The following is a 23,908-nucleotide window of genomic DNA, read 5'->3' on the forward strand; positions in this document are numbered from 1 at the left end:
TTCGTGATAACAAAAAATATTGTATTAGGACAACGACTGGAAGTGCTCTACCACTGCAGAGCTCGCCTTGCTTTCTCCTTGCACCCCAAAGCCGGCAGTCAGCCTAGCCACGACTGCATCCTTGTGGAGGGGAACACGAGTCCTGCAGGTGAGTCAGATGAAAGGATGACCTGTGCTGATGTTAGCTGGGATCCTGCTCCAGCTAGTGCACGGGACTCAGGTGAGGCTGTTTTTCTTCAAGGCAAGCATCTCCACCTCCTTCATGAACCGGAGGCACAACTCCTCCTGCCAAGGCAAGGCCACGCACTGCACGGACACGGGCAGCCCCACGCTGTCACGAACAGCCTGTGGAGCAAACAGAGTGGGAGAGGGCAAAGGGACATCCAGGGGCAGGGACGGGGATGTTGGCATCCCTGAGGAATCTGGAGCCACTCACCTTTACTAAGGTCCGGTCCCACCAGTCCCGAAAATACCCCTGGTAGCTTTTAAGCTCCTCCTCATCCTCTTCCGTCACCATCGTGACGGGGACCACACCAGCAGGAAAATCCAAGGTATTGTAGAGCATGGTGTAGCTGACTGCCACTGGGGAAAGAGAGGGAGCTTGTAGTGTGAGCCTGCTGCAGACAAGACTTTAAGCCCCCTCTGTGTACATGAGTTTCCAGCTAACGGGGTACTTGCAGTAGGAACTCAAAGGCTTCAGAATGGAAACTTGCCTCTTCACTCCCACATGCATCGGGGGAGGATGCCCTGTGTGCTCCCCACGGATCATAGAATCATAGAATCAACAGGTTGGAAGAGACCCACCGGATCATAAAGTCCAACCATTCCTATCAAACACTAACCCATGTCCCTCAGTGCCTCATCCACCCGTCCCTTAAACAGCTCCAGGGAAGGTGACTCAACCCCCTCCCTGGGCAGCCTGTTCCAGTGCCCAGTGGGGCTGCAGCTGCCCCAAGAGCTAAGCTCTTCCCATTGTTGGCCTTGGGAACATGAGGGGAAGAGGAGGAACACTTGCCAGTGGTACTGGCAGACGGCCACAGCAGAAGCATGCTGGAGGCAAAGGTTCCCCGTCAGCAGTCCTACCTGAGAGCTTCCCAGGGTAGCCGATGCGAAGAGCCGGGCTCAGCATGGGACAAAGCATGACATCCAGATTCAACTTTTTCCACTGAGCGATGAACTGGTGGCAAAACTCCTGAGAAGAAAACACACTGGTGGTCAGTGGAGTAGATGTGCTGTCCCATGGCTGCTGGCTGAGGCTCTCCTTGGGCGCCCAGCTCGTGCAAGGCAACCTGGGACACAGGTGTGGGTCTTGAGGAAACCAGAATGGAAACAAAGGCAAGCGTGTGGCAGTGGATGGCCCTCATTTTAAAGTGTAGGAGTAAAATATTCAGATCTGGTTTGGGATCTTTCATGTGTCTATATGTCACCCTAATCTTTAAACATGCTGAGAACTTGCATATCCAAGTGACATCCATTGCAAAGTGATGTATATTTCTATTCCGTGTCACCAGTAACTCCATCATCTCCTAACCTTGATGGGTACTGAATCTGCCTCTTCCCAAACAAAAATAAAAGAAAATCCATCTAACCCCAAATTGCAACACTTTACCTCAATTTCATGATGAAGACTCCAGACTTCAGCCACAGTGCTGAAAAAGGAAACAAAACCATTGACATTAGGAAAAAATTTTTCATGGAAAGGGTCATTGGACACTGGAACAGGCTGCCTGGGGAGGTGGTCGAATCAACTTCCCTGGAGGTGTTCAAAGGATGGATGGATGAGGTGCTGAGGGGCATGGTTTAGTGATAGGAATGGTTGGACTCAATGATCCTGTGGGTCTTTTCCAACCTAGTGATTCTGTGGTTCTGTGAAAGGCATCAAACGGGCTGCAAAGACCAGCTTTAGGGGCAGAGCTTCAAAAAGCAGATGGGCATGTGTTAGCTCTGCTTCTGGATCTGCAGCCAAGGGAAGAGAGGACTTAAGCAAAGTCCTGTCTTTCCTCTGAAGAGCTGGGGGTCTTATTTCTGCTTCTTCCCATGATGGAGGGATAAAGACTAAATGCAGATTGGTGCAGTGCTGTTCTGGACTCACAACTGTCCAACCCTGTTACTGCCACCGTGCTGAGATGGAAGCCCACGCACACCATTTCTCAAAGGTCAGGATGTGTGAGGCAACTGATCCTTTGGTGTGGTACAGATGTACTGCTTTGGAGGCACAGCACAAAATACACCCTCTCTGCCACAGCATTTGAGTCCTTTCTCACCACTAACTGCTCAACACTGACAGAGCAGCAAGGAAGAGCAAGCCTCATTCCCTGTGCATTTACCCTTCATCTTACAGTGCCCCGACCTCATGGTATGACGGATATAATAACCAGTGCCGAAGCCAACACTGCATTTTGTTCCCTCCTAAGCAAGAGGCAGTGAGTCCCCGTCCTCATTCCCAGCCTCAGTACTAGAACAGTTTGCCACAACCTGCAGGGTTACAGTGTTGACAAACTGCTCTCAGTTTGCTCCCACCCTGTGTTTTCTGCCTGGTATTTTCTCAAATACATGTAGCCAGGGCAATATCCCTAATGTAGCAAACACTGCTGCTCTCCCAAGAGAAACCCAAATCTTCACCCATTTCCTCAGGCTCAGATTTACTCACTTTGCTCTCATGCTTCTTGCGATATCTGAAAATCGAGGCATCTAAGAAGGAGAGAGTAAAAAGAATTTACATCAGTCCCAGCCCTTTCCTCTGAGACAGCTCTGTCACAAGTACAAGTTGTTCACTCAGTGCTCAAGCAGAACTTGTGGATTATGCCCAAAGTAGGGAGAGGAAGAACAGAAATAGCATCACTCCATTGTGGAGATGTGTCTAAGCACAGCCACAAAGCAAGGTCTAGAGATTTCTCTACAGCAAAGCTTTACTGCAATAGGACACAAGTCATTCACCACTTATTACATAACTCCATTTATGCTAGAAAGAAATGGACCTTACGAAGGGTTTGGCAATCCAGGAGAGCAGAGTTTTTAGCCAGTTCGGTGACTTTGCCAACCAGAACAACAGCCCCATGCTGCTTTTCTCGAGCTCCCCTTTGCTGAAAGAGAAAAGGGTGTTTAGGTGAATAGTGTCCAGAAGCAATCACAGTACATCAGCTTTCACAAGGTCAACGCCCCTGAACAGCATTATCTAAGTGACAGAAAGAGGTTCGTTCCATTCCCCGGGGCTGCTCTAATTCTCACAGTATTTACAGGGTATCAGCACAAAGTTTCCTTTCACCTGTCATAGAATCATAGAATAACCAGGTTGGAAGAGATCCACCGGATCATTGAGTCCAACCATTCCTATCAAACACTAAACCATGCCCCTCAGCACCTTGTCTACCCGTCCTTTAAACACCTCCAGGGAAGGTGACTCCAGCCCCTCCCTGGGCAGCCTCTGCCAGTGCCCAATGACCCTTTCTGTGAAAAATTTTTTCCTAATGCCCAGCCTAAACCTCCCCTGGTGGAGCTTGAGGCCATTCCCCCTTGTCCTGTCCCCTGTCACTTGGGAGAAGAGCCCAGCTCCCTCCTCTCCACAACCTCCTTTCAGGTAGTTGTAGAGAGCAATGAGGTCTCTCCTCAGCCTCCTCTTCTCCAGGCTAAACACCCCCAGCTCTCTCAGCCGTTCCTCATAAGGCCTGTTCTCCAGCCCCTTCACCAGCTTTGTTGCTCTTCTCTGGACTCACTCCAGAGCCTCAATATCTTTCTCGTAGCGAGGGGCCCAGAACTGAACACAGCATTCGAGGAGCGGTCTCACCAGTGCCGAGTACAGAGGGAGAATAACCCCCCTGGACCTGCTGGTCACACCGTTTCTGATCCAAGCCAAGATGCCATTGGCCTTCTTGGCCACCTGGGCACACTGCTGGCTCATGTTCAGTCGCTGTCAACCAACACCCCCAGGTCCCTCTCCTCCAGGCAGCTTTCTAGACAGACTTCTCCTAGTCTGTAGCACTGCACAGGGTTGTTGTGCCCCAAGTGCAGGACCCGGCATTTGGCCTTGTTGAACCTCATGCCATTGGACTCTGCCCAGCGGTCCAGCCTGTTCAGATCCCTTTGCAGAGCCTCCCTACCCTCCAGCACATCGACACTTCCACCCAGCTTCGTGTTGTCCACAAACTTGCTAAGGTCAAGCCTGGTAACAATCCCAAAGAGAGACAAGGTTCAGAGGAATCACTTGACAATAAACTATCCAGTAAATCCCAGTGCCTATCAGCCACTATCTGCATCCAATTGAACTGCTACCTGTATCCAGACACTAACCAGACCCTGGGGAGGATTGCCATAGAAAGGCAGTGATCATACTAAACCAGGCTATACTTACAATTTCTTGAGAAAGGAAGCACCCCCATCTGCAAACATTCCCCTGAGACAGAAGTTAAACATCAAATAGTCCACATTCATGAGTTCAAAGGGCACCAGCTGGAAGGACAACAGAAAAGAAGTCAGTGGCACAAGCACAAGCGAGCTGTGTGAGAGAAGCCACCAAGGGCTTGCAATGTGCCAAGCTAGCCTGAGGTTTTCCTGACAAGCTCTCAGGAAAGCCTGTAGTATATGAGGCCATCAGGTCCTCCCCATCCCATCCACCCTTCCCTGAAAAAGCAGTTTTCCCTTTCAGCAACAACTGATGAGTCAATGGATACAGGATGGGCTCGGCATCCTGATATCTGAGCAACCCCAAGGCAAAAAAGTCTCTCCAAAACTGGCAGTGAGTGCCAGAGAGCATGAGTCTCTGCTCCTCGTTTCACTCCTGATCCTGTGCAAGGGTAAGGGGGAGCTGTGCAGCCAAGACTATGCATCACACACAGAGAAGACTTGCTGAAATGGCAGAGAGGAGGAAGGAGACAACCTCTGCTCAGCACCCCAGGAACCTAAGAACCCAGAAATGTGTCTGGGTCAATATGGGACTGCTTGGCTAAAAAAGATCCGCTATCTGGAATTTTCTCCCTGTTTCCAGGTAGGAAAAAACAGGAGGTGGCTTTCCATGCGTGACGCAGTAGATCCGCAGAACTGTTTGCCAAAGGATGTGACATAGAAGAGGTGGAACTGGCTTGAGAATACACTGAACAAGTACTTGGACAACGGCCTGCCACAGCCACAGAAAAGAGCTGATCCATCAGCCTCAGGAAACAAACAGAGCTGACAGTAATCATACACCACTAGGACTGTAAACTCCCTGGGAGAACTGCCTCATGATCCGGGTTGTACAGCACGTAGTGCCATGTGGATTTTAGCCAGGGTGTGAGTAAATGCACCCACACTACAGACCGGTCATACAGCGTGTGTTTAGTCCTCAGCATGTGTCACGGATTGGGGTGGGTCCCCTTCTGTGTCCACCAGCATTTAAGGAGCACCCTAAGCAGAGGGGAAATCAAGCTGCAATACAAAGAATTCCTTTTTTTTCCAGAAGCAGCTATCTACTTTCACCAAAGCTGCAGGAAGGTGAGCGGATTCCAGATCCTCTCTCCCTGTCAGATTTGATGTTCACCCAGGAGCTCCAAAGGCACGGTAGGAAGGAAGAATAGATGCAGCATAATTGTTGGGTTTATACAACACCTTACCGTGTGGCCAGCATCCTCCAACAGCTGCTTCATCTCCCGAACAGCACGTCTCATGGCGGGGCTTGGCATGGTGAAGAAATCAGTTTCATAGTAGCCTATGCGAAGGGGCTGCATGCTGGAATAGATCTGCAGAGCAAGGGAAGAGTGCCAGCTGGAAGGATGTCAGCAGCGTCAGGGGCCAACAGCACACCCATGGCTCAGGGCGAGTCTGGAAAGCAGCACTTCTCTCGCTCACATGCCCATCCTCAACATGTGGCAGGCTCCAATGGGTCCCACAGGGCTGCCAAGAGTCACTGGCATTGTCAGCCTGAGCGATGGCAGCTCTTCTCAAAGACTTTTCCCCCCTTTGAGATCCTTTACCTCTTCATTGAAGGGAAGGGGAGGCACTGTGCTGTCCAGGTTGAACATGTCCTCGCACAGCAGCGCCCGCATGCACAGCGCCAGGCTCTCTACGTCTTTCGCAATCGGTCCCACTGCTGCAGCCACTGGAAGAGACCATGTAAAGCCTAACGATGCTTCTTTCTTTGGTGTGACAGACCAGAAAAGAGCATTCATAGCTGGGGGTCTTTCAAGGGCATGACCTGCAAAAGCAGGACCTGTTGGCACCATTCTGACTTAGTCTAGTGTTAGGAACAGTTGTTCTGTGAGAACTGGACTGGGGATGCCTACAGGTGCCTTCCCACGATCAAGCCCATCATTACGGACCCGGAGTTGTTATCCATTACTAGGTGCCCTGATGTTTCCATTTCATGACTGACAAAGCTTTTTGTTTAATTTTGTAAATTACAACACATGTACAACATAAGACACCCACTTTGACTGCTAATTCCCCCATAACCAGCTGAGGGTCCTTCTTTCCCCTGCCCTACCTAGGGGACAACCATCAATTCCTACCTGCCTTCTGCCCAAGGACACCAGAAATTATTCCTTTTTTACTGCAAAGAAAAGAGACAGAAAATACAGCAGCTGAGAAGTTTTCACAGACGGGAAAGGCTTGCAGTAGCAAGTGGTAATGAAAACGCTGCCCTCCCTTTGCAAATGCTGAGGTAGGGAGCAGGAAGGGCTAAGGGAAACCCCAAAAGAGACCCAACATGGGCCAGAATGATTTATGTCCTGTCAGTCCCCTCAGCATGCAGATGGAGAGGTTTACTCATATCCACTCAGAGGAAACAATGCTTCCCTCTATATGGGCCCCCCAAAAGGTTGGAGGAACAAACAAGACCTTCCCAGTTCCTCCTGTTTCCCCTTGTCCACGGAAGCAGGGGCATCCCAGCACAGCAGTGGGTAGGGTGGTGTGTCAGCCTCACCTAGAGACATCACAGCATTACTTGCAGTACCTGAGTCTGTTCCCAGTTGGTTTGAGTGCACAGACCCCGCAGAAGGCAGCGGGGAATCGCAGGCTCCCTCCTACATCGGTTCCAAGGCCCAGGATGGACCCACCTCCTCCTACAAGTGCCCCTTCTCCACCAGAGGAGCCTCCAGGACTTCTAGTGTAGAGCAGAGGGTTGAACGTCTGACCAAAGATTAAGTTCTTGCAGTCATAGCTAAAGAGAGAAACAGAGATTTCAAATGAGAGGAATGTAGAGATCGGCTGAAGTGGACTCCAGTCACTACAAAGAGACTTTCAGAAGGCAATTAGGTTATTCGCTAGTGGTTATAGTGACATCACTTGGCCTGAGAGTTTCCCAAAGCCCCATGAAGACCGCTAGCCATTTCAGGGCAGTCCCAGGATCTGGATTCACTGCCAGCTTATTTCAGTGTCGTCAAGGCTTCTCCGGACGACCCTCTGGCAGCACAAATACATCAGGCCTTCTAGAAAGCCTCCCTGTTCAGGTTATCCTGAGTGCCACAGAACATTCAAATCAGCCCACCTGGAGCAGGTCCAGGCCCCCCTCACCCTGGTGGGACATTGTTGAGCCCCTGCTTGGGAATGTGCCAACTGCCAGCTGCAACAATATTTGAACATCAGACTTCCCCAGAAACTGGTGCAAAATCTGATAATTCCTAGGGCAACCTCTTTGTGTGACTTTTTTTTTTTTTAAACACCATCAGTCATTGCCACATTGCCTTAAGGAGGCATTTCATAAAGCTGGGGCAATAGTTACCCACAGAGGAGCTCTGCCAGAGGTCACCTGGCAGAACACTAGGACATGGTGGCTCTCCAGCACAGTACATCTGAAGTCACCCCACGCCAGACAAAGCAAGAGGTCTGGGAGAAGGATAATGGAAGGTTGTTAGCTTAACTAGCTTCCCCTTTCATAAATATGTGTTTGCACTCTGTAGTTAACGGGACCGACTCTGAGGGGGTTAACTAAAAAACAACCAAAAAAACACCACCCCCAAAACCAAACCAACCAACCAAAGGCAATTTTAAAACATTCAGCTCAGGAAAGAAGGGCAGTGATTTCTCTCCTCTTCTTTTGCTTCTTTATTTTGTTTAGAACTAGAGTTAATTTTCATCCTTACTGTACATGTGTTTACTTTTTAAAGTCAAACTTAGACACTAAGGATCGGGACCAGGTGCTGTTATTTAAAAAGAAGGGGGAAATGAGAATCAGACTTGATAGAAACCCTCACTTGAGATAAGGGAGAGAGGATGATGCCACACTGAGGAAAGGGAGCACCCACCTACCTGATGAGGGACTGAGGAACATTGGTTTTGACAAACGGAATTGCTCCCTGTCTCCTGAGCACCTGCACCACCACGCTGTCCTCTGCTGCGGGTTTGTTGAGGTTTTTTATAAAGCCTAATGTGGAATCATGACCCTGGGAACACAGGACAATAAGGTTTCCAAATGGAGAATTGCAATTCCCCCTGCTCCTGTATTTTTATCTCTCTATATAACTGTGTGTGTGCACCTCCAACAACTCATCCATCACGTACAAATTGCATAGCATATTTGCAGTAAATCTGACCAGTCTTCTCTGTTGGCTTATATGGGAGACAGGCAGCAAACCCCATCACCTGCCAGTGTAGGCCATCCCACAACAGGGATGACAAAGGCAAGCCAGATGCTGAGGTCAAACCTCACCCTGCCACCAAATTTTAAACCACAGAGATCATGGGATACATGTGATATTGCACTGGTGGTACCTGGCAATCGATGGACTCTTTGATGCTGACAGGCACCCCGTATAGCAAACCAGGCTTCCCTGTCAGTTTTGCTTTCTTGAGCTGGGTCTCACATTCCTGCAGATACTCCGTGATGCAGTTGGTTTCTATGGTGATTCGGACAGCCTTGGGGAAAGCAGGCAAAGCCCACAGGTGAGACACAGCACACAGCACCGCACAACAGCCTTCTGCTTTGCAAAGGACACCTGCCTTTTCCCCCTTTTCCACATCCCCATCTGAGCAGTGAGTATCAGGGCAGCCCTTTCTGTTCTTTCCCAATACACTCAAGACATTTTCATGCCAAACTTTGTCTGGAGATGGGGAGGCATAACAGAGAAAGGCACTCAGCCCAGAAGAATACCAAAGGCAATTCTCTTGATTGAGCTTCTGGGATGGCATAAAATGATAATGCTAAAATGTAGACCCAGGCGGTAATCAGGGCATTTTGGCAAAAGTAGACAATGAAAGTGGATGCAGAATCTTTGAGTATTACCAACTCATTTGGAGATGGAAGGGGGACTGCAGCAACACTGCAATTTTTCTATAGCCACACTTGCTCCTGGAAGATATGGGCTTTCCTGGGAAAGTATGGGCTCTCCAGATGCTGAGCTTCCTGTTCCTCTTTGCTCCAAACCAAGACCAGAGCCACTGCAGCCAGGCACCACACTCACAAAAATGCACAAAAGCCTTAGCCCTAACCAATGAGCAGTGACAGCCCACCAGCATTTGAAACAGGTTTCAACCTTGTGCTGAGCTTCACCCCAGAAAGCCAGCCCCATTGCTGGTGAGATGCTGCCCCACTGCCTTTGGTCCTTACCTCACTCACGTAGGTGTAGAAGACGTGCTCCAGAGGGAGGGAACCATCACGGAGTTTCTGGGAGAGCTCCGGCAAAGACAGCGAGAGAATGGAGGTCCTGTTCACAGAGGGATGCTAAGGGAAAGGTTGAAAAAGTAATGACATACCTCTGCCTCCCTTGGTGCCCACTGTAACCCACCCTAAAAATATCTGCCGTTTGGTGGCCAAATGCAACATTTGCCTCAAGACTGCAATCCTGCTCCTACCCTGATACCAGTGAGCATGGGGTGAAACTTGCAGGGCCAGTAGTAACGCAGACTTTATAAAGCCTTGTCTTCCTCACCAGTCCGGTCTCACCAAGCACCTGCTGCTTAAGATAAAGCCTTTCCTGCAGCCCTGTTCACTGAGGTCTTGGCCAGGCCTGTGGAAACTGCTCAGTGCAATGTTTTCTGCTGAATTACAATGGGAGTTGGCAATGCGGTCATGGACATTGCGCCAGCAAGAAATTAAACTGGAACTGGAGCCAGCTCTTCTCCTACCATCACCGAGATAACCTACAGGGAAGCACAGAAACCAAGGAGCTCCTTTGGCTGATAGCAGACAAATAATTGCGCCAGCAGAGGTTTCCTCACCACCTACTAAATACCATGAAAAAAAGCACCAAACCTCATCCCCCAAGCTGGACTCTGAACCCAAGAGAGACCACTGCAACCACAGGTCGAGCGGTTTGAGGGGATCACAGGGAGGACAGCGCGGTCGAGCCGGATTTCTGGGCACTGTGCCTCAGCACCAGTGTCATTACATCCCATGCCTGGATGCGTCTGTCCTCGGGCTGTGTGGCTGCACTTTGGCCTCTGCTGATAACACATTGCCTCTTGCGTTTTCCAACTGCCTCCTCAGCAGCCAGGCTGAGCCTCCCACCATGGCAGAAGAGGCCAGGAAGCTTTCAGACGATGGGCAGGGATTGTCCTTTACATTTTTTCCCTGCTGTTTGCTGGTGCCTGTATTGCTGCCTGTTATCCCCAACCGCACAGGGATGCGCTTCCTCCCCGTCCCTGCTAGAAAGCAGTGCTAGAGGGACGAAGAAGAAGAGGAGGGGGGAAGAAGAAGAGGGAGGGCAATTAAGAAGAGGGAGGGCAATTAAGAAGAGGGAGGGCAATTAAGAAGAGGAGGGGGGGACGAAGAAGAAGAGGAGGAGGGGGGGACGAAGAAGAAGAGGAGGAGGGGGGGACGAAGAAGAAGAGGGAGGGCAATTAAGAAGAGGGAGGGCAATGACGAAGAAGAAGGGGAGGATGAAGAAGAGGAGGGGGTGAAGGGAAAAGAGGAGGGGGTGAAGAAGAAGAAGAGGAGGAGGAGGGGGGATGAAGAAGAAGAGGAGGAGGTGGGGGGATGAAGAAGAAGAGGAGGAGGTGGGGGGATGAAGAAGAAGAGGAAGAGGTGGGATGAAGAAGAAGAAGAGGGAGGGCAATTAAGAAGAGGGGGGAGGACAAAGAAGAAGGGGAGGATGAAGAAGAGGAGGGGGTGAAGGGAAGAGAGGAGGGGGTGAAGAAGAAGAAGAGGAGGAGGGGGATGAAGAAGAAGAAGAGGAAGAGGTGGGATGAAGAAGAAGAGGAAGAGGTGGGATGAAGAAGAAGAGGAGGAGGTGGGATGAAGAAGAAGACGAGGGAGGGCAATTAAGAAGAGGGAGGGCAATTAAGAAGAGGGGGGAAGGACGAAGAAGAAGGGGGTGAAGAAGAAGAAAAGAAGGGGGTGAAGAAGAAGAAGAGGAGGGGGTGAAGTAGAAGAGGAGGGGGTGAAGTAGAAGAAGAGGAGGGGGTGAAGAGAAGAGAGGAGGGGGTGAAGGGAAGAGAGGAGGGGGGGTATGCACGCACACAGGGATCTAGAAAGGTGGAAAATAAGCCTCAATCCCCATAGCTCCCCAGGAGGATGCCCTCTCGCTGTCAGGACAGCCCTCAGGAGAAGGGGCCAGGGTGCAGGGTCCCTGCCTGGGCGAGGGAAGAAGCCCTTGCCCGCCCCCCCCCCCCCGCAGCATCCCCGGGTTTGAGGGAGGAGGCGGCGGGGGAGAAGCTCTTTCCGCACCCACCTGCTCCCGAAAGCGCTGCGCGGCCGTTTCCATCTGCACCAGGCTCCTCTCCTGCCTCTGCTGAGCAGCCTCCACCTTCCTCCGGAGCGCCCTGCGGCGGCGCCATGGCAGCAGCCCCAGCAGCAGCAGGAGGCCGGCGCAGCCCCACAGCAGCGCGGGCGGCGGGGCCCGCATGGCCGGGGGGCTCCGCGCTCCGCCCCGAGCCCCGGACAGGGGAGGGAGGCGAATCCCGGCCGGGGAGGGGAGCGCCGAGCCGGGTTGTGGCTCTGCGAGCGGCGGCACGAGAAGGGAGGAGATTCGGGAGGAGGAAAAGCTCCGGGATGGACGCTCCCCCCGCCCCGCGCCGCGCGGTTTCTCTCTGATAAGGTTTATTTATCCAGCCGCTCGCTTCGATCTCCTTTTTTTTCACCTTCTCCTTGGCTGTCCCGAGGGTACCCGGCTCCTTGGCGTGTCCTGAGGCCGAGAAGCCGCGTGGTGTGAGAATTAATTGAGACGTTTCGCTGCGGCTGTTTTGTATGTTTAGTTCTCGTGTCATATAAATCTGGCTTGTATCAAGAGATAATACGCAGACAATCTCCAGACGCGGATAAATAACCTGAAAGAATAAACGCTCTCTTAGATTGCAAGAATTTATTGATAAGCTTAGTTGTCTAGCAAGATGTAGCTGTTTTAGGTCAAGAGATAACCTGAAGCAAGTCTCCAGACATGGCTGGATAATCCAAAAAAAATAATGAGCATTCTTTGATGATTTATATGGTTCTTTGTCTAAAAGTAGTGTCTATACCCACTGCTTTTGTAAGAGGTTATGCCTTTTTTTTAGAAGGGCATCCAATTCAGCAATTATAAATAATGTAATAAAAATATTATTGCCTTGGCTTCAAAGACTTTGTCCTTTTCAATATTCTACCAGTGAATGTTTCTCACAGTGGGAAAAGGAAACAAGAAATGGCTCAGCCCGTGCCCAGCAGAGTCCGCTCGGTTGCTGTGAGATCATGGGTGTGCCGGTGTTTCCATAAATGCTGCGGTTCCAGCACTGGAAACCCGGCATTCCACCTTGGGCAGGGCTCGCTGAGGTCTTGCCCTCTGTTTTGAGGGAAACTCCAATATAATTTCATATATTCACTCCAAAATAATTTCTTGCGTTCACCAGCTCCACGTGGGGTCTGTCGCTAAAAAAGACCTTCGCAGCTTGCAGAAGCTCGTCAGCAAGCGTGTTTCAAGCTGTTCAGTTTAAATGCTGCCGGTAAGATTGTGGAAAACCAGTTGGGAAGGATTTGGGATTTAGGATGTCTTCTCCCTCCCCTGCCTCCAAGCAGGATGAGCTGTGCCTGAGCCATTCCTGGCAGATGCACAGCTAGAAAAAGCAAGGGGGAGTTACACACCCTAGACCTGACTTGTTACACACCCTTGACCTGACTTTCCCGGTGTTATTGCCAGGCCTCTGGCTTGCCTTCAGCCTTCAGGCCATTGGGGCTAGCAGGCAGCACCCCAGGGGCTCGCAACAGAGCCTGGGTCCTGAACGAAATGCTGCCTTTTCTGCCTCTTGGAACTGTCATTGCTGTAGTCATTGCTGTCATTGCTCAGCCCTCACTGAACGTGTGACTTCCAACTTCCTGCTCCGTACTTGAGGATGAGCAGCTCCCTGTTATCTGGGTCAAGGAAATTACATGCAAGAACAGTCTTCCCCTCCCCCAGTTTGTGGGGTTTTTTCCTTCTTTTTTCTTTCCCCCTCCCTCCTTCCTTCCCCCTTCAGACCGTGGGGCTCGGAGGATTATAAAGTAATGCAAGCTCGCAACACACTGCAGTCCTGTGCATGGTTGGACTCGATGATCCGGTGGGTCTCTTCCAACCTGGTTATTCTATGATTCTATGATTCTATGATTCTATGCATAAAAACCTGCGAGGGGAGCAGAGTTGGTAGGAGCAGCCTTGCAGTGAGCCAGGAGGATGGGGTGAGCTCAGGGTTCGTGAAGGCAGCTGTTGTGATCTCTATCTATTCCTTCCTTCCTTCTTTTTCATGCTGGAGGCTTCACGCTCTCCTCAGCTGCACTAATGACAGCAAAATAGAGCTGTTTCCCTGCAGGCAGTAAAGCCAGGTGCGTTTGGAGTCTTTTAACAAGAGAACAAGAAAGGTGGTGAGCTTTGAAGAAAGAGAAGTTAAAAACTACTTGTGGTGGAAGACAAAATTACTTCTCCAATCCTCTTCCCCCTCGTTTAAACCCTGCTTAAAATCTCTCATGCAGAAAAATATTTCCAACTTCTTCAGTTCAGCTTGTCAAAGGGAAGAGAACAAAATACGAGCTTCATGCCTGGAGCACCTGTGCCTCCAGGAACTGCTGCCAGAGATTGCCCTTTTCCCCTCTCCTGCGCAAATGTATGGGCGTGAATAAGTGGGGTTGAGGGCAGTGGCAAGGCTTGAGTCTCTGCTGGGGCCAGCCAGCTCCAGGAGGTTAACCCAGGGCACGGGGAAGCACCAAAATGCAGCCGGACTGTGCTGTAACCCAGCTGCCAGCAGAGATGGGACAGGGCAGAGGGGCTCCAGTATAGGCCAGGGTCCCTGGGGACACCCTGTCCAGGAGAATGTGCCTGGGACCACCTAAGAGAGGTGAAATTGCTCTGGCCTTGCTCCTCGTGAGCTGGGATGAGGGAACCAGCTGCTGGCATGTGGGATGAGCAATGTCGTGATGTCCCTCTGGGCCACCAGTGCCTCCTTGCCAGATGAGCAAGTGGAGTTTTTCTGTTACTATGTGCGTAGGGCGGTCCATACACTGCAGCAAAAGGAGCTTGAATCTTGAAGTGCTGAAAATGAGGATGGATCTTGCCCCTGCACCTCCTCCACTACCTAGCAGAGCTGGAGACTGTGGTTAAGGGAGGGTGAAAGGATCAGCTGGATCCATGAAAGCTTCTTTCCCCATTGCTCACACCCCTCCATGTGTGTCGACAGAGCTGTGACGGGGTGGGTATTACCACATTCCAGAGGTGCTGTAACCTTGTGCTTACTAAAGGAGAGGCAGAAAGGCGTCATCTTTTCCCTGTGACACACCACACATGATCAGCTGGAACACCAGCTAGCCCCTATTCATCTGACACCAGAGCAGATGCTGAGTGCATGGCAAACACACAGCAATATTTTCCTTGACGCCGTCTCCTGGTGTCTGGAGAGCCGTGGCTTCTCAAGCCAGAGGTTAGGTTTCAGTGACTAATAGCTGTGTGCTTGTACAGATATTTCAGGCATGAAGCAATCTAATTCTGGCACTTGCAGCACCCTGCAGCAGGGAGATCACAGTTTATCCACGTGCTACAGAAAAGTGACATCTCCTGTTTACCACCCTCAGCTGATTTAATTTCATTTGCTGCCCTTTATTTCAGAGGCAATAAGAAATTGTTTGCTGTTCACCGGGAATTTATACACTTCTATTTTTCCATTTCACCCTACTTCTTTTACACTGTGTCCCTGAGGGTAACAACCTGCCCCTGCACCCCCTTCCTGTGGTATGGCCCTCTGGAAGAAGATCAAGCTTTGTTTACAACAGTCTCTCCTGCTTCATTTCTCCTCAGTTTTTCACAATATTTCTCTCTCAATATTCTCTCTCAAATTTTTTTCACAATTTTCTCTCTCAAATTTTTTTTTCACAATTTTCTCTCTCAAATTTTTCACAGAAAGGGTCATTGGGCACTGGAACTACCAGGGCGACTACTGGAACTACATTGGGCTACCAAGGGAGGTGGTTGATTCACCTTCCCTGCAGGGGTTTAAGGCACAGGTGGACAAGGTGCTGAGGGGCATGGTTTAATGTTTGATAGGAATGGTTGGACTCGATGATCCGGTGGGTCTCTTCCAACCTGGTTATTATATGATTCTATGATTCTATGATTGCTCTCCCTGTAGGTTCCTGACCCCGGTTTGGGATTCATCAATGTGACCTGCAAGAAGGGGAAGCAGCTCCTCTCAGAGCTGGAGTTTAACCCCTGCAAGAAGGTTGTCGAGAAGCTCAGGCAAGAGGTATTGTCACAAGCGAGCGATTCTTCTACCCCTGAAGAAAATGGCATGTTTCAACCAAGTCATTCGTTTGGTGACACCTTTGTTATTCACTTTGTATTCACCTCTGCCTGTAGAGAAATGCCTGTCCTCCTCACTGATTGCTCCAGAGCTCTGACAGTGGGAGGGCCGGATGCCCCTAAATCTGCTTCAAGCTGGAGTAAATGAGTTACCATAAGCAGACTGAGTGCATAGTTTGTGCCAGCTTTGTGGACTCTGCTCTGAAGCAGATTAGGGAGTGCTCGTGTATTTTCACCAGCAGCAGAGCTGACCTGGGATTGCACCATGACGTGCACTTAAATAAACTCTCTTGCTCCTTGTGTACTTGGCAGCTGTTGTGTGGTAGCTTGTTGGAGAATAAGGAAGAGTTGAGATCATTGATCTCATCATAGTTGAGATTCCCCTAGAATGGGGAACTCTGTGAATTGCTAAAGGCACCTTAAGCAAATAGTTTCAGGCTCTGAAAACCTCCTTTCTATACAAGTGAGAGAGTGGGAACTTACTTCTGGTGCCTGTGTTACACCAACCTATGTCCAAACAGTTTTGTATTTCACGTGAACATTAAAGAATAACAAAATAAAGAGAGAGAGAAAGAACATTTAAGTGGGTAAAATTACTCCTGTAGTTGTTTTGCACAGCTGAATGAAGATAATTGTATTGGCAATTGTGAGTGATTACAGTATTATCTGCCATCAAAGAAGTTATTTTTTTGAATGCTAGAGGAATTAATGATACATAAAACTGTGCTTAGATTGAGTGCATTCATCAGCAGAAATGCCTCGTGCTGGCACTGCTGCACTGTAATTACTCCAGCCACTCAGAGAAAGTGAGCAGGAGATAGGGGGCTACTGTGGATACTGCCAAAGATTTACATGCATTTACATTCTGAGCAGCTCTGGTGCTAAAAGGGACGGGGGCAGAGCTGGTGCTGCAGAGCTGGTGAGGTGGGAACAAGTTTTGCCCTTTCTTTTTTCTCTAATGTTAATATGGAGCAAAGAATGGAGAGCCAATCTCTGTGTTTAGAACTTTACAGGGTGAAGCCAGTATGGCAAAGGTGGTTAAATGCTCCTCAGAACAGCCAGAGATGAGCCCAGACTACATAGGATGATGCCTCATGGTGTGTTTAATTGATAAAACCATTCCTGGGGTCATGAGGAGTGATGTCTAGCCCTGGAAGACCCTGGAGCCTACAGGAAAGATGGGGAAGGGCTCTTTATCAGGGAGTGTAGTGATAGGATGAGGCATAATAGTTTTAAGCTGAACAAGAGGAGATTTAGATTAGATAATAGGAGGAAATTTTTTACTGTGAGAGGGGTGAGACACTGGCACAAGTTGTCCTGAGAAGCCATGGATGCCCCCATCCCTGAAGGCGTTCAAGACCAGGCTGGATGAGACTTTAAGCAATCTGATACAGTGGGAACTGTCTTTAAGGTCCCTTCCTACCCAAACCACTCTGTGTTTCTATGATTTCTATGATTCCTTCGGCAAGAAGACGCGATATTAGGAGGGGGATGTTTACAGACTGGGGAGTTGCATGAAAGGCTGTTGGAAGGATTGTGATCAATCTGTGCAGAGCAACAGGGTGCTTGCTACGATGCAAAGGATTTGGAAGGGCTTTTAAAAGAAGGGTGGCATGTTGCAGCCCCTTTACAGATTCCATAGGCCATCTCCAGCTATGTACCCATGCCCAGCTCAAGCAGGGAATCTTAAAACCTTCTACAATCTCAATCATCTTGTGCAAAGCTGCTTTCTGAGCTGTATCGTGAGCTAAATTAATAGAGAAAGAGGACCACAGACCCTTTCCAGCTTCTGGGGGAACACCAGGCCAAGCACAGCATATGTTTCTTGCTATTCTGAGAAGACGTTGCTACTGGATGCACTTGGCATTTTGGTTATGAGCCACCAGAGAGCAGGATCGAGCTGCTGTCCTGGCAGAAATCTTGGGCTTGGAGGCTTTAGCTCACTAAAACCCTATGCTGCATACCCTGAACTTGCAAGGAGTGATGAACGAAGCGGAAAGCCCTTTTCTGGCTCCTTGGATGATGGGACAACACAATCTTTTGTGGCGAGCTGTGCTTTGATTTCAGGTGGTTTTAAGTGCTCTTATAAAATCATAGAATCATAGAATGGTTTGAGTTGCAAGGGAACTTAAAGATCATTTAATTCCACCCCATTGCCATGGGCAGGGACACCTCCCACTGGACCAGGCTGCTCAAAGCCAACCTGGCCTTGAACACCTCCAGGATGGGGCATCCACAGCTTCCCTGAGCAACCTGTGCTAGGGCCTCATCACTCTAATAGTGAAGAATTTCCTCCTTATATCTAATCTAAATCTTCCCCCCCTCCAATTTAAAGCCATTCCTCCTTGTCCTGTCACCACATGCCTTCATAAAAAGTCCCTCCCCAGCTTTCTTGTATGCCAGCTTTCAGGAGTTTTGATGTTGGTCCATCTGGGCCAGATTGGTTTTGCAAGTGGACATCCCTGCAGGGCTTGATCTTAGATCCTGCAGGCTGTTTGTGCTCAGAAACCTGCAGTTCTGCTGCTGACAGGGCTTTTTTCAGTGTCCAGGACCATGCCTCATATCTGGCAGGCTGCCCGCGCTTTTGGATGGACAAGGGCATCTCTACCTTCTCTGACTGCGTGTCGCAGAAACAATATTATTGGTGTTTGAAGCTCCACGGGCCAAGATTTGGGGCTAACATGGGCAGCCCCCAGTTTAATCCTGACAGTCTTCCCCCAAAGCAATATCCTTCCTTAGTTTGAGGTCAAGATTTAAGTGTGGTCCTGAGTCACAGCAGGGTTCTGAGCTCTCATCCATCTGAGTGTGATTGGGCTGAATCCAGATCTCCTTGGCTACTAATGCTGTGATTTTCCTTACTTGGAAAAAAGCACACAAACCCTGAATTTTCATTTCTTTCTTTTTTCTTTTGCTTCTTTTTTCTTTTTCTTTTCCTTTTTTTTTTTTTTCCTTTTTTTTTTTCTGAGCACCCTGCTTTCAGAACAGGCCAGGAGAGGGAGACAGCCAGCCAGTTACTGCACAGCCCATATTTGCAACTGTCCCTGTTTGCTGTGGGATGAGAGAAAACATATTTAAACATGCACATTGATTTTTCCCAAAGGGAAGGGTTGATCTGTGCAGGCCCCTGGGTGACTTGTGATTTACATTTACACAAGCAGGATGGGCACTGGCCAGGAGGCTCATGGCTTGGTGGAGCTGGTTAGTGGCTTCCTTCTTCTTGAGGACCTCCTGGGTCCGAGTGCAGGTTGTGATTGCTCTGCTTTGGTCAGTGTAAACCTCCCTCTGCTGTAGGTCTGAGGTGAGCCCACCAGGTGGGTTATGGGGATCATTTTAGCATCACCTTGAATATCACCCCTATAGGGATACTCAAGTTGCATGATCATAGAATCACAGAATCACCAGGTTGGAAAGGACCCACCGGATCATCGAGTCCAACCATTCCTATCAAACACTGAACCATGCCCCTCAGCGCCTCATCCACCTGTCTTTTAAACATCTCCAGGGGAGGTGACTCAACCACCTTCCTGGGCAGCCTGTTCCAGTGCCCAGTGACCCTTTCTGTGAAAAATTTTTGGCAAGACAACCCAGCACTGTTGGGGTACAAGGGGCACGAACACGCACAGGCAGTGGTGTGGAGGTTCTCATTGATGCCTATAGGTCATCTTTCTGGAGTGATGAGAAAGCTGCAAAGCTTTGTGGCCTGTGCTCCCAGCAAACAAGTCGATGGATCAATCAGTCCCTCCCGCCACCTGCATTTTCCCCCCCGCTCTCATCTCTCCCAGGCTGGCACTGCTGAAGTACTGGTGAGATCACTCCTGCGTTGCAAAGAAATAAATAAATAACCAAATAAAAATGCTGACGTGGAGAAGTCAATCAGCTTTGTGTGGCCTTGTAATATCTCATTTTATCCGCGCCACGCTTTATTAAATTCTCATAAACCTGTCAATGAGGACAGATACCATTTCAGTTTACCCCATTAGTTCTACACAATGACATCGGGGGAGAGGAAGAGATGGGGAGGTGCGGGGGAGGCACTCAACACAGAGAAAAGAGGAATGAATTTAAAGAAAGAAAAAAAAAAAGAGAAACCCAGAGCCAAACTCAGCTTCATGACAATAATGTAATAACCTCGGCACCCAGGGAAAGTAATTGAATTAAGTGGCTTTTGTTAATAGTTTTAAGATTTAGAAATGTAAATAATAGTTAGGACTCTTTAATGGGACTCTGGTTTTAGGTAACTGCAGCCCTGAGAATAAGAAATGCTTTGCTATTTAATATGATGTCAGATAGTTTTGTTACTCCTCCGGTTTCATGCCTGCAAAGCATATTTTGCAGTTTTAAAGCCTGGTGTGTTTATCATCTTCCCTTTCTAACTTCAGACGGAGCTTAATTCGGGAGTATTTGCATGAACCCTTCTTAGCCAGTCCCTATCAGTTATTTGCACCGCCAGGAATAAAGTATTATTTCTCCCGAGCCGCTTTGGAGAACTTCCTGACTGCAGGGTTACTCTGCTCCGCAGCCTCCCATCTATTTACATGTTCATTAAAGGCAGGCGGCAGCGGGCGCTTTCTGTGGCAGGGCCAGACTCAGCTCCTGGGAGTAATGCCATTGGGAGCAGTGATGTTACACCGGGCTTAGGCCAGTGGGGATGGAGAATCCAGCCAACAGGTAGGATGAGCCGGGTGATTTCGAAATGACTTTCATGGGAACTCGTTCTGCTTAAAATATTATTGGATTTTCATTTAGGAACCTATCAAAGTGTGCGAATAAAGTCTGAGCTGCCTTACCCACAGAGGTCTAAACAAACAGTCCTCCCTTCTGCTCTGTGATCTGACGGCTCATGGATTGGAAAGGGTCCTTCGTTAAGGCACGAGCTGAGTCTCAGGGAAACCCACTGTGCCAGGCAGAATAGGGGGCTTTGCATTTATTCAGACTGAATATCTTCTCCTTTGCAGGATGAAGGCGCTCCCTGAACTGTGCTGAGGGGATGTTGCCTTCCCCACTTTTTCCCTTATTCTGTGTAGGCAGTAGCTGTACGGGGACCTGCAGATCCACTCCTGCTGTGCAGGCTCTCAGATGTCTTTTGCTCTGGTCCCACAGTGAGTGAGCAGCTCTGCATTCACCAGGTTACTCTGACACATCCTTGGAGGAGCTGCCTTCTACGTTGCTTCGCCTGCAGCCTGCAGTGATCTCTGCCATTGATGGCTTCAGCTCTGCTTCTGTGCTGTGCTTCTCATCCGGTGAGATCTCAGGAACTTCACAGCCTCAAATACCTTCCTCTATCACCTTCATAATCCCTCTCCCACAATCCTCACAGGCTTGGCTGTAAAGAGCCTAAAAGCACCAAGCCCAAGTCAAACCTGACCCAGCTCACATGGGCACGAATTAGTTGTCGGATTGTAAATGCAAAAAAAGGGATTTCAGGTTACACATTATCTCTTGAAGAATCTGAGAAGGGGTTCCTTACTTCTGTCCATTTGCCATATTGCTGCACTTTAAAGTGAAGCTTGGGTAGAGCAGAGGGGTTTTTCCTTTCTCATGGAAAAATAATTTAAGAACATGAATAATACTTCAACTAAAATAACAGATCCATCACTGTTCTCTCTTCATTAAAAAAGAAAACCCAGCTACTCTATAAATGATCAAATTCTTAAAAACAGCCTTTAACTTAGTGTTTTCCTTCTAAGAAGTCCTATTTTTCTGACTGTGCTGCCACGGCACGGACCATGGCAGAGGGAGAAGCAGGTGCTGGCCGTGCTCTCGCCTTGTGCTCTCCTGCAGGTGCTGCAGCTTTGTGCAGCGTGCTGGGTCCCAGCACAACCGCTTTCCCAGGGAAGAGGCTGGAATACAAACAGGATTGGTGGGTTTCTCTCCTCTGCAAAATAAGAAGGGGCCAGCTGCTTGGAAATCTCAGGGCATGGTGTTTTCTGCGCTTCAATGTTTCGTGGGAGAGGTTGGCTGCCTGCTCAGTGCCTGCCTCACCTCCTGGGATCCTGCTGGGATGCTGCTGTGTCCTCAGCCAGGACAATAGGACTTCTCTGCCTAGGCTAGAATCCTGCTGTCCTGCATCTTCCCAGGGAACAAGGGACCCGTGTTGAAGGAGAAGGGCCGTGGATTTGGGAGAAGGCTCATGACCCCCTCTGCCTCCAGTGATGCAGGGGACCACTCTTGTTCCATCGCGACTGCTCTGCTTTGCAAGCTAGGGTGTGCAGAAATGGGGCAGGATAGCAGCTAGAAAGAGATTTACATGAACCTATAGGCAGGGAAGGACTACTTAATCGTTGGAGAGCCATTAAATAATTTGACATGATAAGACCCAGGCAATGCTATCTTCTGCAGATAAAAAGCAGATTGTTTGTCTTCAGCTGCAAAAAGGCTGTTGCTGGCTGTGAAACTTGCCACTGGGTCTGTAGCTCGGTACAACAACAGCACATCTGAGCAAAATCCTAAAAATTATTGAAATACACTGAGAGCTGTGTTGACCTGCTTTTTTTTAAGTGCATCAGGTGAAGCAACAAAGGCACGGGGTGACCCCGATTCAGGAAACAGTGCTGAGGGATGGGGAGGCACATATGCATGGAACAGGAGATGCAGGTGTGCCAGAGCCCCTCCCAATCTGCAGAAACTGCCTGTGAACGGGAGCCTGGCCCTGGTTGCAACATTTCATCTAATAAAGACTGAATTGCAGGTTATTTTGTGGGACTGTCCTAGGTCTGTCTTCACCAACAACCCCCCTGTTCAGCCAGAAGCCTATTAGAAGCAGATGAGGGAAGAGCCCTGTGACCCAAAGAAATCAGACTCCAGATGATTTACATGGAGCATGAGGGGCACCAGAAGGGCAGCCAGCCCAGAAAATGAGATTATAAACTATCATCCCCTGTTACACGCTGGGACATGGCTACAGGGTGGCCCTCTGACATCATTTGAGGAGGCAGCCATGGTCTAGTGGTGAAAGCAGAAGGCTTTTGTCTCCTCAGATTGGAAAATCCCTCATCCTGAAGAGTGTCTGAGCATACATCGAGCTTTTGCCTTCCCTCCTGCAGCCCTTTCCTGACCTGGGTGCAGTGCCTGGCACCTTTAGAGGATACAGAAAAACCCTTACTGGTCACTGCCGCACTTTGCTGTCCCTATGGCACGGTCTAGAGATGTTGGTGAAGTCAAACAGTTCCAGTCTGGTAGACTGAGATGGTGAAAAAGATGATGACCTTCCCCCAACTGGCCAGGTCCTCCAGAGTGTATCACCAGAGGTGGAACCGCTCCTGCAGTCAAGCTAGCAGCTTTGGGGCTAGTGGAACCTGCAGGGCATTGCTTTCAAGTAGTTTAAACATTGCGTCTTTTGGAGAAAGGAAAGAAGTGAAAAACCTGGAAAGGTGATACAGGAGTCCTGATGTGGATGCGCTGAGCTGCTTAAACTGATTTAGGGTTCAAGCAAGGCCAGAGTTGCGTCTGAGACCAGAAAATGCAAAAGAGCCAATCTGCGTACATAAGTCTGAAACCCACTGGTGTGAAACCCACTGGTAGAGTCTTGGGTGTTTAATGTTCTTCACCTCTGTGACGTGAACTGATAAGGGGGGAAAAGAAGCACTAAAAGGAGTCCTCAGAGGAGGCAGAGCCCGGTGCTTAATCTGCTCTGGTGTGGAGGTGGTTAATAAGATAATCTCCAGACCCTCTAACACAAAGAGAATGTGAGTTTTCTGATCCATAAAGGATCAGTCCGCAGGAAGCCCCATCAGACTCCTCAGCGTGAAATTACACCACAGCAGGGGGGTACAGTCCTGCTACTGTACAACATTAAAGAAATGAATTAGGACTTGACATTCATGTGCTTAATATGCCTATTCCTGGCATTATCCCACAAGGACCAGTCGCCGCCAAGGACTTATGGTCACCGGGTCTAGGAAGGTATTTAGGGTTGCTCATTTGCTTGCTTACAGATCCAGGCTATCTGGCTTTCCCATCTAATCTCTCGGCGTTAGGAGTAGCAGGGAGCACAATCTGACTCTTCTATCTAGCAGTAATCCAGTCCAGTGAATAAACACTGGGTGCACCCTTGTTGCTCAAATAAATCACAGCAATCCTCTGGACTGATGAGTGTCGAACAAGGGAAGAAACATGGTGCACATAAAATTACTACGTGGTCCTCTAGAGGCTGAGAAAGGGGGAAAGAACCAACCCTGACAGTAATTTTCTCAGACAGTTGCTGCTAACAAAAGTTAAATATTTACTGGAAAAGAAGGCCTCATCAGATCTATATTAGAAAATATTCGAACTCG

The 23,908-nt window shown here is 49.3% G+C and overlaps 1 protein-coding gene across 1 annotated transcript; it reads right to left on the reverse strand.

Annotated features, from left to right (window-relative positions):
- On the reverse strand, positions 1–11,765 carry LOC138723692 (fatty-acid amide hydrolase 1-like). Its single transcript, XM_069863027.1, has 15 exons — positions 11,577–11,765; positions 9,515–9,628; positions 8,680–8,823; positions 8,218–8,351; positions 6,923–7,129; positions 6,480–6,520; positions 5,946–6,070; positions 5,586–5,711; positions 4,349–4,446; positions 2,984–3,083; positions 2,651–2,691; positions 1,610–1,649; positions 1,084–1,192; positions 437–582; positions 1–345 (listed from the first exon to the last, which is right to left on the reverse strand). Exons 1-15 carry the CDS (start codon positions 11,748–11,750, stop codon positions 217–219), a joined length of 1,728 nt encoding a protein of 575 aa, XP_069719128.1. The 5' UTR covers positions 11,751–11,765; the 3' UTR covers positions 1–216.
- Between the last annotated feature and the right edge of the window lie 12,143 nt (positions 11,766–23,908).

The sequence above is a fragment of the Phaenicophaeus curvirostris genome, chromosome 8 (genome assembly GCF_032191515.1).
Source record: "Phaenicophaeus curvirostris isolate KB17595 chromosome 8, BPBGC_Pcur_1.0, whole genome shotgun sequence".
Classification (NCBI taxonomy): domain Eukaryota; kingdom Metazoa; phylum Chordata; class Aves; order Cuculiformes; family Cuculidae; genus Phaenicophaeus; species Phaenicophaeus curvirostris.

Excerpts from the sequence above, each read along its gene's own strand:
- LOC138723692 (XM_069863027.1), bottom strand. The coding sequence starts at position 11,750 with ATGCGGGCCCCGCCGCCCGCGCTGCTGTGGGGCTGCGCCGGCCTCCTG. Across the intron at positions 8,824-9,514 it reads TCTACACCTACGTGAGTGAG|GCTGTCCGAATCACCATAGA; the intron begins GTAAGGACCAAA and ends GCTTTCCCCAAG. Across the intron at positions 1,650-2,650 it reads GCAAGAAGCATGAGAGCAAA|CACTGTGGCTGAAGTCTGGA; the intron begins GTGAGTAAATCT and ends TTCCTTTTTCAG.